The sequence below is a fragment of the Eublepharis macularius genome, chromosome 9 (genome assembly GCF_028583425.1).
Source record: "Eublepharis macularius isolate TG4126 chromosome 9, MPM_Emac_v1.0, whole genome shotgun sequence".
NCBI classification, from domain to species: domain Eukaryota; kingdom Metazoa; phylum Chordata; class Lepidosauria; order Squamata; family Eublepharidae; genus Eublepharis; species Eublepharis macularius.
This window is the reverse complement of record NC_072798.1, coordinates 72,226,577-72,242,559: the sequence shown is the minus strand read 5'-3', so window position 1 is coordinate 72,242,559 and position 15,983 is coordinate 72,226,577. Positions and strand designations below refer to the sequence as shown.

At 40.5% G+C, this 15,983-nt stretch overlaps 1 protein-coding gene across 1 annotated transcript in view; it reads left to right on the top strand.

The window, feature by feature from the left end:
- The first annotated feature begins 589 nt into the window (after positions 1-589).
- PDZRN4 (PDZ domain containing ring finger 4) overlaps positions 590-15,983 on the top strand; it is a 373,874-nt gene continuing 358,480 nt past the window's right edge. The window contains exons 1-2 of the mRNA XM_054989365.1: positions 590-668; positions 2,954-3,058. Coding sequence (XP_054845340.1) covers positions 609-668; positions 2,954-3,058 — 165 coding nt within the window. The 5' untranslated portion in view covers positions 590-608. The remainder of the gene's footprint in view (positions 669-2,953; positions 3,059-15,983) is intronic.

Here is a 15,983-nt window from a genome sequence, read left to right as displayed (position 1 = left end):
GGATGCCCCAAAGGTCAAATAAGTGGGTTCTAGATAAAATCAAGCCTGAATTCTCCACACTAAAATGACAAAACTGAAACTATCATAGTTTGGTCACATCATGAGAAGACAAGACTCTCTGGAAAAGTCAGTAATGCTATGAAAAGTGGAAGGCAGTAGGAAAAGAGATGGTTTGACTCAATAAAGGAAGCCACACCTTCCAGTTTGCAAGATCTGAGCAGGGCTATTAATGATAGGTCGTTTTGGAAGTCTTTCATTCATAGGGTTGCTGTAAGTTGGAAACAACTTGATGGCACATAACGCACACATGCATGCACATACGCGTGCGTGCGCACACACACAAGCGTGCGCATACACACTCCCCTCTTGTATGTTGGGCAACGTCTGATGGCATGGCTTGTAAATTGAATTCTTTGCAGCTGATTATGAGATGGTTTAACATGGGTTTCTTTCGCACTCTAGTTTTAATTTTCTCTTGTCTCAGTACTTAATTTTAAAAACTAAGGAGTTTGTTGTCCTGTGTGGACTCTTGTTGTTATTAAGTATTTTTAATTAACAGTGTGTTGTGTTTTTCTTTCTAGAGAGGACAGCCTAACCTCTTACGCATCATGCTGCACAGAGAAAATGATACCCTTGGATTTAATATAACTGGAGGACAATGTAGTCAGGTAACCAACAAAGTTAATTCGGTATCTTTTTTAAAAAGCTATTTATATTTCCGTGCTCCTGCCCTTCAGCCTGTTTTTATAATTGATTTTAAGCTGTATTTTAATCAATGTTGTACCTCACCCTGAGCCTGCTTGCAGGGAGGGCGGGTTAAAAATAAAATAAAATAAAATAAATAAATTAGAATTATACTCGTTGCCAGAGTGGAATAGTTTGTTATAAAGCCCAGTGATACACTTTGCCTTTTGACATTATTAAATGGTTCAGAGCATCTTGTGTCTAGTGAGGCAGTATTTGATGTCTCTCTCTTTTTTTGTATTCCTACAATTGGATTTGGAAAAAAATGTGTAGGATACAATATTGCATAAGTGGCAGTCTGAAATGTATGCAGACAAAATGAATAAGGAATTCTGTGTTGCCCTTACCTGGTCTTCAGGGGTTTCAGGGGTTTTTCCAGCCCATGACTGAGGAAGCTACAGTTGGTTGCTATCCTCTCCCTCTAACAGCCCTCTCATAACTGGGAAAAGTTTGTTCTTCGGGTTGTGTGGAGTAACAGTCTTGCAGGTCAAGAGTCTGCCGTCTGAAGGGCAAAGAGGAAGAAATCACGTCCTTTTGCTTTGTATTCGAGCGGAGCCAAGCTAAGGGAAGAAGGGTGTGATTTCACCCCTTTCCCCATCTTTGCTGCAGTCTACAGACCTGCACAGCTATTACTCCATGTGGTCCTGCATCCCCAGGAGTAAACTTTCCTGGGGTCAGTAAGGACTGCTGCATGAAAAGGAAGAGCCAGGAGGATCCATGACCCTTGCACTGGATCAAGCTCCAGTTTCTCTTTTCTGTGAGTAAAACTGATAAAATCCCTGTTGTATACCATGAAATGTGTAACTAGATTTTATTTTCAAGGTAAGGAAATGAACTGGTATTTTGAGGAGTAACACAGGAAAACTGTGCTTCTTATTTTTAAAAAGATACATATAATAGACAATGACTAGTATGTATGAGTAATAGCGTATCTAAAACCGCTGCACACAGACCAAAATAACCTGAAATAGACAGACATGCTAAAATAGTTGGAGAGTACTGTCAATTTGATACATGGCTGTTCTGGGTGTTACATTAAAAATCCCAGTGAACTATGGAGCCTGAAAGAAAATGGTGTTCCACAAAATCAGTGGTCCGAATGTCCCTTAGCCAATTCAAAGAAGAGACAGACGCGGAGTCCTGTGGAAGAAGCAAGTCTGCTACGTTTATTAAACGTGGAGGAATGCTTAGTTACACGGAAAGTAAAAGGATCATACGTGCACTACGCTCATCAAAGCTACAGTAGCTGTGCAAGATGTTTTATATCCTTTGATTCATTTGAATATTGGGGGTCCCATTGGTTCTCCCCAGTGACCACCTCCAATGATCCCAGTGGTCCCTATTGCAAGAATAATTCTGGTCAGCATCACAATTACAATATTTCCCAATTTGCATTTCTTATCACTTCAGTACATTGTTCTATCTTTTCAAGGAGCATCTCTTTCTGCTCACATACCTTCCCATCCATAGGGCTTCCTCTCTTTCCTGCACACTTGACAGTGTAACATTTTGCCAAGGGCACCTAAATGTCGCTTCAGCAACCTTTTACCGTGTAGGAAGGGATTGCTCCCTCTCGGGTGTTGTGGGAGGGGAGCAATCTCCCTTCCTCTGGAATGTGCAGAAAGTTACTTTCAGTACCCCGCATCTATTGCTGGGTCCTCTTCACAGCCTCGGGAGAATCAATTAATGTAACTGGCTGGAAGCATGCTCGTTCCTCTTACTGAGGGGTTTATTGCCCACTCCTCTATCTGCGGGCAGGTGTTCGGATCCTACTATTTGCAGCTGGCTTCTCTTGTCTATGCTCGATTGTTCTATAGTTACATTTGGTATGAGCGGTTCAGAGAAAGGTTTTCCTTATCAGCCTCTAAGCATGGCATAAGTGTAATGAGTACAAATGCATTTTCTTGCAGCAAGCTCGCTTGGTAAGCATATCTATTGCCCTGGGTTATTTCACTGCAAGCAGCAGCTTTACCTCAGCATTTCCAGTGCCTAATATACATTAATGTGTCTCCCGAGTTAGTTCTCTGCCGAATGCTTTAGCATATTGCAATAGTACCTGAGAATAGCATCAAATTGCATAAGGATAGTAAAGGCACAAAAATGTTTTAGTTCATTGAATCCTTCTCCATCAATGGTGTTACCCAATTAGATATGCATTTTTGGGATTTAGAAGTGTATTTTTTTTAAAAGTGTGCTTATTTGTGCCTAGGACAACCCATTGGAGTCCACAGAAGGGATTTATGTGTCCAGAATCCTGGTAAATGGGCCAGCTGACAAAGCAGATGGTCTGCAAATTAATGACAAGATAACAGAGGTAAGAATAATAAAATGCATTTAATAATGTCAACAGAACATTGCATATCAATTTACTTGTTTTACTAGATATTTCTGCTATTCAGAGAAATGAAATGCTTACTACATAATAAAACATGCTTAAATAAGTGTCATGTCTGCCTGAAAAGGTTTTGGAAGAATCAAGTATTATATTCCAAGCAGGATAAATTGATAAAACAGGCAGAAAGCTTTCCTGATTTTTGTCTCCCTGGCTAAGGAAGATCTATGGATTGTCAAATGGCTGTTTGTTCTAAAAATAATCAGTGACTTTCAACATCAATAATATTTGCTGTAAACAAGTGCTTAAAACTGTGGCTGTTGTGCTTGGAATACTTCAAAGGCACTGATTGATAGGTGATGTTTGTGAATTTCTTTGAACAGCTGAAGCCTGCAGTTTTCTTTCTGTGTCTGAACGCTTTGTTAGGTGTTTTCTTTTGTAGAATTAAAACTTGCTAAGAGAGCCACATTACTGGATTTTATTATGTCAGTATTTTCTACACATGTATCACTCTCTCCTTTTTTGACAAGTGAAGGGAATATCAGAAGAAGAAATCGGTTCCAAAGTGTTCTGTCGCCCTATACCCTTACATAGAATATAACTTAATGAAGTATTACATACTGAAACAATTAGTATGAAAAGCACGTTTTCACTTTTTGGTGAAATAAATCACTTGCTATGATGTGACAATAGAATTCAAGGGCACAGCTGGGCCACATCTGGGATCTTTAAGCATAGTTCTTCACTGTAAACCTGTGATTTTGTTATAGCAGTTAGTGTGTCATTATAGGAGTTCAGCTTAGTATTTTGCTACTTGCTTTCCTTTGGAGAAGTAACATAAGACAGAGTGGCCGATATTTGATGTAAAGTATATGGATATTTGAATTATATCCTTGTTTTCTGGAAATCTGTTGACATTAGTTCCAGCAATGAGAACCAGGAGCAGATCTATATGCTAAATAAGATTTTCCCATACTTTAGCAGTAGTATTTTTGGAATGAGGTATGTATGTGCGTTAGAATGCGTAGGATGGTCTGGAAGCAACAGCTCACAAGAACATGTAGAGTACATTGAAGTTATCATTAAACTATGCTGTTTCTGATCTTCATGTGGAGTCAGTGCATAGGTAACACTCCTGATCTCTCATCATGGTTAAAAGCACCCCTTCTTCTCTGCCCCCTCTTGAATGGCTTTATTCATAATAGAGGCATGCCTGCCTCAGCCATGGTCAACAAAGGGGTCATTTCCATCCAGATTGTTAAAACCATCTGGTTGTGCACCTGTGGTTGGGTGACAAGAGGAGAGTGTTTAGGACTCTAAGGACTGTGCCCCTAAGGAGGAACCTCTTTGGAATATTTGAACCATGTCCTCACCTGCAGCTTATGCTTCACTTCTCTGTGATCGCCACCTGAGTTTAAAACCATACATTCATGCTTTAGACTTTCAGCTGAGATTCTTCAATTTCATGTCTTTTGGGCCTAATTTTGAGTGATTTCATAAGTGAAGAAGAAATGTTGCATGAATGTTATTAACCATACAGCTCTCAAACATTTATTTATTTATTTTTATGCCTTTGTTTATTTACTAGCAATAGAGTCTGTTTTTTTTTTAAAACGGGCTCTAGAAAACAGAGTGCAGGAATGCTGCCGGCGTGGTGCGTCAGGCCCTGGAGTGCTCCTGTGCTCCACAGCAGGCAGATTTCAGCCCCAAATGGGCCTGATTCAGCCTCAAATGGGTCAAAATCAGCCCACTGCAGAGTGCGGGAGCTCTCCAGGGCTTGCCGCGCCACTCCAGCGGCGCTCCTGTGCTCTGCAGTGGCCCAATTGAGACTGAATCAGACCCGTTTGGACCCAGAGGGGTGGGCCACCTCGCCTGGTCTCACTGCAGCAGTGGCCTCTGGAGGCCATGTCGTCAACAACTCAGTTTTTATCCTGCTGCTCCTGTGCAGGTGCACCAGGATAAAAAGTGGGTCATCGGCAACACGGTTTGTCTTTTATATAATAGGATAGTCCACCTTTCTCACTAAGATCCAAGACAAATTGCAGCAGTGTGTAAAAATACAATATAATTGATAGCTCAGACATTCAGTGAGCAAATTACAATAATGAACAACAGTTAGGACTCATGAAAACAGATACAATAGGGAATTTTAGCGGAACAAATTCAAACAATAAAAAGATCAACACAGAGATGAAATCTATTTGAAATAAATGCAAACTGTTAATCATTAGGGCCAACCATCACAACATACAAAAAACATGTTGTTTAAGACTTCTTAAGGACACTTTTGGAAGGTCATGTGTCACAAAAGAAATGTTGCTGAGTTTCTGGCAAGTTTTGTTGTATTTTCATAAAGTACAATGAATGGAATTGTCATCCTTTTATGTAAGGTTGTATTCTCTATTGTGGACTGAGACAGCTCTGCAATTAGAGGAGAGACAGCTGGCATGTATTATGTAAAATAAATGTTTTATTCTCTTAACCACTGAATTGTAGTGGACATTGCAATTCAAAGTCTCTGTGCTCCAGTAGCTTTGATCTATTTTGCCTCTTTTTAACCAGTTAATGATATTTTTGACTATCTAGGCAGAGATGATTGGTAAAAGCCAATAGTATACAAGTTTCCAAAATTCATGTTCTCACCATTTTTAGCCACCTCAGTTAATAACAGATCTTGAAAGAGTGCAGGGTATCGCACATATTGTTGCTGTTCCATTTAATAAAATTAATTAAGGATAAAAGAGCTAGAGAGCTTTAGAGTTGTTTTTTCAGATGCTTGGTAATAAATGATGTGCGTATAGAAGAAGTCTTGTTGCATGTGTATAAACATGGGAAGAATTCTTGTCCTTCAGCAGGAAAAATAATAGTGTTAACTAGCTTTCATTTTTTTTTTTAAGAAAATTTTTATTGGTGAGTACATACAATATTATTCAATACACAAATTCCCCGTCTTATCTAGATTATATCAGCCCCCCTTCCCCCCCTCCTTACTGACGTCCGACAGCTTTCCAACCCCAAACCCCTCTTATTACTCAAATTTCTCTTAACCATAATTCTTCTAAATCCTATATATGTTATATCACGTATTCTGAGCATGTTCAAATTCTTCTGTATCTCCAGTTTTCTAATATATCAATCTACATTTCGCTGTTTAAACTATCTATTTTTAATACAATCTCCTTATTACTAATGTTAGCTTAGATTAATTAATTGCTAAATGTCCCCATTAATGGTAAAGTTACTTCTCTCTCCCCTTTGTAAAATCACATATTAATAATTCTCAAACTGCCACAATCTTCCTTTCACATCCCATTTTTTTCTAGATATTGTTTCAATTTCTCCCAGTCTGCAATATATTCTCCTGGATCAAGATCTTTAAGTTTTCTTGTCATTTTGTCCATCTCAGCCATGTACAGCAATTTGTAAATCCAATCTTCTATAGTTGGTATTTTTTGCACTTTCCATTTCTGCGCATATAAAAGTCTTGCTGCTGTAGTCATGTAAAATAACAATGTTCTGTGCTGCCTTGGAACTTCTTCCATTCCCAAGTTCAGTAGCAACTAGCTTTCATTTTGTTATAATGCAGGGTTGTGTGTTACAAAATAAATTAAAAAACAATCGTAATTAGGCAAACCAATAAATTACTGGCCACAAATTATTGCTTTTCAGTTCATTCAAGCCTCCTTCTGTACATCTGTAAGCAACACATCCAGTAAAGTGTCTCTATTGGAACACAACACATGGTTTTTAAAATCATAAACATTGTTATGATGAAATAGGGAATAATTTGATACCACTGTGGCATAGTGTTTAGAGTGTTGGCCTAGGGTTTGGGAGGCCCAGGTTTGAATCCCCGCTCTGCCATAGTAGCTCACCGGGTGATCTTGGATCAGTCATATCCTCACAGCTTCACAGGGCTGCTGTTAGAAGAATGCAAAATGGAACAAATGAGCTGAAAATATAGCCAGAAGTTGCTGGTTCTGCTCATTAAAGTGGCTTCTGGAATGGTGAAACAAATTTGAGAAATGAAAAGTTCATGTGTTTTGGTTCGGTTGTTATCATGCTGTAGTGGCGCAGGCAGGCAGGTGCCAGGTCAGCAGCAGCAGGCATTTTCCTTAACAGCAACCAACCAATTGGATCCCATGGGAAGAGACTGACCCTTACTGTTAGCGTAAGTAACTCTGTCAGCGGGAAGGGAAATGTGTGTGTTGTGTATGATTCCATTTTGTCTTTGGCGCCGCCTGGGCAATGGCATTGGCACTGAGTGGTTTCAATTGGCAAAAGGCTTGCTTTGCCCCAGGGAGGGGGCCACCAGATGCCATGGTGCCATTGGCATCGCCTCACGAATCCCTCTTTGTGCACTTTTATGCACAATGCAAGGGAACGTCCAGGAGGGACGTTGAGGAGGGACCGGTCTTCTCTAGCCTCCAAATCCCCAGCTGCCATAAAGGTTCATATTATGCAGATTAGGGGGGGGTGGAATTGGAGATAATAAACACTTATTAAAGGAGAGTCACAGCGAGGGGCACCCAAGCATGTGGACCAGGTTACCCAGTAGTGGCCTTCTGCTGCTGCTATCCTTACGTAGGTGTCCCTATTGTGACTAAAGAAGTCCTCCAAAGATTACAGGTCAGGGAGCACCAGGAGGAACTTTACGCTGCCTGGAAAGATTTCTGTCTTTTTCTGGGTTCTTCTGACTGAAACTGTTAGCCCCGGGTTAAAGAGTGGGAGAGAAAGGCCTTAATAGGTCTCCGTGTGGTCTCAGCAATTTTTCAAGATTGGGAGGATCAATCTAGTTAGAGGGGTTTTTTTTGTCTCTGTCAAACTTCACTTTCTCTTTAATTTGACTCCTCCTCCTTCCTTATTCAACTCTGGGTTAACTGCTTTAGTTGGAAAGAGAAACTGGGCAACCTATCCAGTCTCCCACTTTTACTAGTCAAAAATAGAAAAAAGAGAGGTCATCCTCCCTCTGCTTTAAAGATCCATCCCTCTCTTTCTTTGTGCTTTATGCATAGTGCAAGGAAAGTCCAATAAGCAACCGAGGTCCATGCAGGCACCTACACAGAATTCAGGGTCTTCTCTAGCCTCTTAAGTCCCTGGCAGCTGCAATGGCTCATGTTATGCAAATTATGGAGAAAATTTGGAAATAATAAACCATTATTAAAGGAGAGCTGCACTGAGGAGGATCCAGGCATGTGTGGATCAAATTACACATTCAGTGTCCTTCTGCTCCTATCCTTCACTTAGGTGCCACTGTAACTAGCCGACTGTGACTTGAAATCAACCCACAATAATGGATCAAGAACCACCAAGAGACACTTGAGCTTGTCCAAAAAAGACTTCTTTGTCTTTTCTGGGCCCTTCTTAAAACTGTTAACTCCGTGTTAAATGAGTGGTGATGGCAGGGTTGTGCTCTGTGCACAGTTTCATGTAGACACTGAGTCTTTCCAGATCAGTATTCCATATGGACCGGTCTGGTTAAAGACTGGGCTCCCTTAATCCTCTTTACTGTGACTGTGGCTTTGGCTTGGGTTTAACTTCTTGTCCTTCGACTCCAGGTTAATTGTTTTAGTCGGAAAATGGAGACTAGGTGACTTGCCCTGTCTCCTACTTTTATTAGTAAAAAATATAGAAAAGAGAAGGGATCATCTCTCATTCCCTCAACATCCCATTAAAAAAACCAAAGGACCTCCCCCAACACAAACACTCCCAATCTCACCACGATGGACTGTTTTAGGAAGGAGAGGAATCAATCACAGGTGGCTATGAGTGAAATATAACACAGAGTGATGTGCCTTTCAAGGGGTTTTTCTCATGGATTGGATTCAGAAGCTTGCTGTTGGAGATCAGCTGTCTTCAGAGTAGAAATTATGTTGTGGGGTTCCACAGAATGCAGTGTCATCCCCCATGTTATTAAACCTCTATGTAAAGCCTTTCAGAGAATTCATTCATAGGTGTGGAATTGGATGCCATCAATATGCCAATGACACCCAGCTCTATATCTCACAATTCAAATCACTGCTGGATGCAGTAGACAGCTTGGGTAGCTGCCTGATGGCTGTGGTCAAATGGTTGGTAACAAGATAAATTGAAACTGAATCCAGACAAGGTGGAAATGATGCTAGTTGGGAAGGCAGAGATCTTGAAGGACATGGTTCTCTCCTCTTTGAATGGAGTTTATCTGACCCTTGAGACTCAGTTGACCTAGGGGTTATACTGGATCCAGCTCTACTGCTAGAAAAGCAAGTTAAGGTAGCTGCAAAAATTGCTTTCTACAAACTTAGTCTAGTCTGGAAGGTGCCCCCCCCCTACCTCAACATGGTCATTTTGGCCACCTAGATCTGTGCCATGGTGACGTTGGGACTTGACTACAGTAATGCACTGTACATAGTTCTCCCATCCACATCCCATCTATATTAACTCAGAGATTCTATTTGGTGCAGAACACTGCAGCTCAGTTATTATTGGGATCTAGGAGGACCATGCATATCACTCCAATTCTCAGTTTGTGGTATTGGCTATCAGATACAAAGCTCTTCATGGCCTTGGTCATTCTTACCTATGGAACCCTCTGACTCCCTGTGTTCCAACGTGGCAGCTTTGATCATCTGAACAGGGCCTTCTGCAGGTGCCACCTTGCACTTGGGCAAAATCAACAGTTGCTTATACTCATGCCCCCCCCCCCCACCTTATGGAACAACCTACCTGAAAAGGTCAGGAAAACTCCTACTCTCCTGGCTTTCCCCAAACTTTGCAAAACTGAATTGTTGAAAATGGCTTTTTATACAGATAGGAGAACTGTACTGTAAGGAAGTGGTTTCAAAGAGATGCGTAAGTAAAAGGATAGACTTTACTACTATGTACTGTCTGTTTTTCTAAATATGATCCTACAATATAGTTCCTATTTTGTTTAATATGCCAGCATTACTTGTGCTCTCCTTTAGCATTTATTCAATCCTATAATGGATTCTTGCTTGTTTAAAGATTTGTAGATTGCATTGATATACCTTATTAAATTAAATTGTTTATTAAAATGTCTTTGAAATTGACTGTACTGACTCACACTGTGTCCTAACTCACACTGAGTCTAAATGAGAAAGGTGGACTAAAAATAATGTAAATAAATTAAAAGGGTGTTTCATTGATTACTGGTTGGTTTGTGTCTGCTGCTGTGCTGATTTCTCATGTAGACTTGGCTGTCTCATCATAACATGTTGTTTTAGTGCTTTTAATCCAAACCATTCTCTGGTTTGATTCAAGATAGATTTTTCCTGTACCTCAGACTGCACAGGCTGGAGAGTGAAGGGGGGCTCTTGGAGGTTTAACTTCCATGTTTCTGCATGGGGCAGAGGGCTCAATAGGAGTAACAGCTGTTGGAGAAGGAGTGGAAAGAGAGGCAATTGAAAAGAGTAGTGCTGATTTTATTTTCCTTCAAGTTTAGGCACTTGAGAAGATTGGAATCATGAAACTGACTTGGAATACTGATTTCTCTTTAGAAGCCCATTGAAGCGTGGAATGCAAAAAGTCTAGGCGAAGCACCAAATTCAGGGCTACTGATATGTTGCCTCTGTTGAAATAATATTTTAAATGCAAAATGCGAGTGCCACCTATGTACATTTAAATAAATGGATAATTTTATGTCGAGTGTTCTAAACTGGTTCAAGGTATCTTGTTCCCGATGCATATTCCTGCACAGAATGTGGCTAGCTCATTGTTAAGCATAAATGTGGTAAAGTTTCAGACTGGTTGGTCCGTGTTTCTCAGGAGCGTTTGTTTGCTTGCAAAAAATTCCAAATAAAAGAGGCTCTGTTTTTCTAGTAGGCCACTTATTTATTTTTATTTTATTTTGTTAAATTTATATTCTGCTCTCCCCGCAAGCAGGTTGCATGATGCTACTTGCATTCCTGTTACTTCTGAGCATGTGCCAAAGACATTGTCTATCATTTACCTCAAATTTAAAAGGCCCGTAGAACTTAGAGAGTTAAATATTAAATGTTGTATGATTTTTTCCCATTGAGTTCAAGGGTCTACAGCATTCTGTGTAAATGAAACTGTTGTGGTAAGATAGCTGTAAAAGCTACCTTATGAGCCTACTCGACCACTCTGATCATCTTTGGAGGCTTTGTTTTGGCTGCCTCTGCCATCTGAGGGCCAAGCTGGAAGTGATGAATGACACTTGAATGGCAGGTGAACAGACCCACATGTATTCCTCCCTGTTCACTTGCACTCCACTTGCACTCCACTCGATTACGTAATAGAGTGGTGTGCAAGTGGATAACAAGTGAACAGGGAGGAATACACGTGAGTCTGTTCACTTGCCATTCAAGTGTCATTGGTCACTTCTAGCTTGGCCCTACGGCTGAACAGGTGGCAGTCTAAGAAAGAGCCTTCTTGGTTGCAGCACTGAAACTTCGGAACTCTCTTCTTCCCTGGAAGATTCATTTGTCTGTTTCCCTTTTATCAACTTCTGCCCATATATTTTGTTTGGCAGTCCTTCACTCCTATTATCCTCTTCCCTGTTTGTGTGTGTTCATGTGTTTATATTTTTATGTGTTTACATTATGTTTTATTTGTTTTAACTATAGTGTTTTGAATGCTTTTAATGAGTCAAATGTTTACCACCCTGGGGACCCGGAATTGGTTGGAAAGGCAGCATAGAATGTTTAAAATGATCATCATAAAAGACATTTGTGCCTTCAACTAAAATGTATCGGTGTTCTCCCAGGGCACAATTCCAGTTTCCCTCCCTCCCCAGTAGAATGCACCCAACTAAATACCATGTCACCCCTGCTGAGTGTCAAGAGCTTTTTCACACTTCCTTCACTGGAGCTTTGTGTGTGAAAATTAATGAGCTTAATTCTTGTAATCTGCTTGCTTTTGTGAATTTAATTGCTTGGCATTTACTTTGTTTTGTCCTTAGCAGGTTGTTGTCTGGAGACTATTGTAAGTGACATTTATTGATGTGTTTCTGTTCTAAAATATTTGCCCTTCTATTAGCAAGCTAAATAAAATTTACAGGAAATTTAAACTGAATGTATCTAACATGTTGTATACAAAGTCCTTGGGCAGTTGGTTTTTGGCATCCTCTTTCTACAACTCCCATCTTATGTTTGACTCATTTATATGAAAACAAATGAAATGCTTTGTATTACCACTTTACAATGAGCATTTTTCACGTTATTGTTTTTAAAATGGTAGGTTGTTTGGTACCTGACTTATAGGAAAACAAAGTTATTATTGATACATGCTTCTGTAGTATAAAATTATTGGAAGAATGTGGGATTCCCCCCCCCCACACACACACATTTTGGGCAAACTTAAGGAGGAAAGGATGTCATCAGATACGGATGAATGGAAGTTGGGGAAGAGAAACTTTTTTCTTGACACCAAAGCAGAAATCTTTTGTATGATATTGGTGTCAATCAGTAACTTAACAGATATACTAATGAGAATTACAGTGTTACTGTTTTCATGAAAAGGAGACTCGCTGACCTACTGGTGGACTACATTGTGGTTAGAAGGTGAGGCTGGGACAGAGGGCTGGCTGCACATCCCCAGCAGAGGGGTGAACCTGGGGGGGGAGGGGGGAGCAAGAAGGAGTGTAGGAGGGGCTTGATGCTTCTCCTGCAGCCCCTCATGGTCCTTGCTGCCATTCTTGTTCAATGGCAAGAGCAAACTGATATCTGCCTATAGGCGATTGCCTCTCTGGAGACAGAAGAGGCTGTTGGCTAAAACCAATATGACTGTTATGACGTTGTTGGTCTCTTCCTCTCTCTAGAGATGTTGCCACTGCTGAGCTGGACTTCCCTTTTCTTGTGACTAAATGGATCAGTTGTCACTTTGTAGCTGGCATAATCTTTCCTTGGCACAGCAGGCTGCTTTAGGATGAGAAGGCACACCCTATAAGCATGTGGATAACAGATGTGAGAGAGAACTCTGTTTCTTCTCCCTCCCTTTGCATCCCTAGGAATGCATTGGAAGGCTTAGATTTAAAACCTGTGTCTACCATGGAAACTTTTAAAGTTACCTTCAGCCAATCACACATTTTTAGTTTAAGTAACCTCACAGGGTTGTTGTGAGGATAAAATGGAGAAGAGGAGAGAAAAAAGATGTAAACTGCTCTGAGTCCCCATTGTGGAGAAAAGTAGGTATAAATTAAGTAAATAAATAAATTTATACATGCAGGTAGTGAAATTCAAGGGAGAGCATCAGGCAGGAAAGGATTGCTAGATTTAACTGGGAATAAAGAAACTATGTAAGGTGAATGGTCAGTTGTGAGTGTTGGAAGTCTTGTTAGTTTCCCCCCCCCTTCTTTTTGTAGAAGAAATACAATTAGAGGAGGAGGGTTGCCTTTGGACTATGGGAATCTTCAGGTAATGGGGGATAAAAGTTCCTTTCTCTTGCTCAGTATTGTACATCAAAGTCTTTGGATAGTTTAGTTAGTCCGGAAAAGATTCCAGGCATATTTGGAGTGATATTTGAATTATGTAGTGATTCTCTGTTTTCTATAAATTAGAATTAAATATATATGCTGCTTTTCCTGTTCAAAGAACTGCTCTAGGTGATATAATAGAAAGATGCCACCTGCCCTAAAATTCCTGCATCAGTTGTTTGATTTTGATCAGAATATTTGGCTTTCAAAATTGCTCCAAGCATTTGCAACATAATGTAAAGCTTTGTAGCTTCCGGACCCTTCCTTAAGGAGGGGGCATTTTGGGGCCTCCACTTTGGTTCTAACTTGGGCTTAGGGCTCGAAAATGGAGTCTGTACCCTGCTGAAGTTAAGCTAACCACAGCCCCTTGTTAAGGCGAAGATGGTGAGTCATTAAGCAGCAATGGACTGCAGCCCTGCTCCTCCCCAGAGCCCACCTCAGGCTGATTAAATCAGAGGACCATTCTCCCCAAGGGCTGTGGAGTCTCCACCCTGAATAAGCTGACCCTAATGAACGACCCATGTCTCCAGGACAAAGAGCAATGGACTGACCCATCTACTTCCTCTCCTTATCTTAGTGACTGTACCGGAAGATTTCTGCCGTCTCCTTAATCTTGTTATTCACCCAGCCTTAGGTGTTTCTCCAAACCTCCTCCAGGAAGCATTTTTAACTTTTATACAAACCAAGAAAACTCCCTTTTCCAATATCAGCTTCCTCCACCCCACTTGGGTGATTTTCCAGAATTAGATATCCTTAATGTCGGACAGGATTTAGCAGGTTCTCAGCCTTATCACTCATCATCCTAACAGAGGCAGCCGTCTGTGACTTCCGGTCTTTTGTTCTCTCATCATTGCCACACCTTATGACCAGCACATTCCAGTTCATGAACATCTGTACTATAAGTATAGCCCACAAATTCCCAATACTTTGCAGCAGTTTTTCCAGCTACTGCCCCTGTGTGGCACAGGTTCCTTGGAGACTGATCTCCAACTCTTCTGCTGTTCACACCACAACTCTACAGGAGTTTCACACTCCACGGTATGCTTTCATTGCCCCCTTTGTTTATTGTTTAGGTGATAGGTGTTAAGTTTAGCCTTTTTACTCTGTGTGTGCATGTGTGTGTTTGCCAGCGTGTTTGGATTCTTGTGTGCCTCTCGCCATTCCCCTGTTGTATCAGTTTCATAATAAAGGTTTAAATTTTATTCTTTCTGCCTGCTTGTTTCTGGGAATGTTCTCACTCTGATATGAGGCACAGCCCAGATCTATGACCTGGTATACTTAGGCAGGATCCCATAATTTGCCCAGCTTCACTTATCTGTATTTGACACTGAAAAAGGGGATGCTCCAATAGTCAAGAAGTAGACACGTGTAGGCTATTTGGGTAACACCTTATATGTGTGATAAAAAATGGAAATTTAAAATTTTGAGAATGCCAAATTTGTGAAAAGCAGAGAAATGCTTTTCACAATGCTGCAGGATTCCAACCATGCTCAGAAATCATACTAGTTTTGCAAGGACATTAACAGTGAGAGCAATCCAGCAATTAACTGCCATTCCTACATAATAATACTTCAGTAGGTTAGGCAGCCTATATGTAGAGCACACAGTATTTCCTATATGGAAATGTTTCCTTGCATAAATTATACCCTGCATGAAGTGTGCCTTGGTTCTCAGGAATGTGAATGCTCATGCTTAAAAATACATGGAAGTGCACTATTTATTTTATTTATGTCACTATCCACAACTCCACTACGCTGTGCCAATGGAACCCGCCTCTATAGGAAATTAAGTGGCGAACCCCAAGTCTAACTAGAGCTGGGATACTTTCGGTGCAATCCTAAGAATAGTTACTACAGTCTAAGCCCATTGATTTCAGTGGGCTTAGACTGGAGTAACTCTGCTTAGGATTGCACTGTAAATAACCCACCAACTATGCATCAGTCACAATGACCGCTTCAACTGGATAAGCAAGTAGAAAATGATCACTACATATGAGTACACTTGCACAAATGATTTGAGTGTAATTCAAATATTACTTTCTGAACAAGAGTTGGGAAACTTTCTTTTTTCTTATATAGTAGTAGGTTCAATAAATAGTACAATGTGAATAATTTTGCAGCCTGTCTTGCTGCATGCAATTTCCACTGAAATTACTGAAATTTAAATGCAAACATTGAGAAAAGGGCCTTTTTTAATATTAAGTAAGGCATAGTAATAAAGAAATCTTGGGTGGTTATTAAACCTTGAGTACCATGGAGTGTTCAGTTTTTCACATGCTGTGCAAAGCTCTGGGGTGTAAATAATGACTGCTGTTTTCATCTTTGTCAAAGTGTGTGGTTTAATCTTCTCAGCTCTATGTTGGCTGTAGCTGACATAGCAAACCTGAAGAGACAAATGCTGAAAAACTTGCTCAGGAGACATGATGTAATTTAGTCTAGGTTTTAAGATGTTGTGCTCCTCATGTGAACTGCTTAC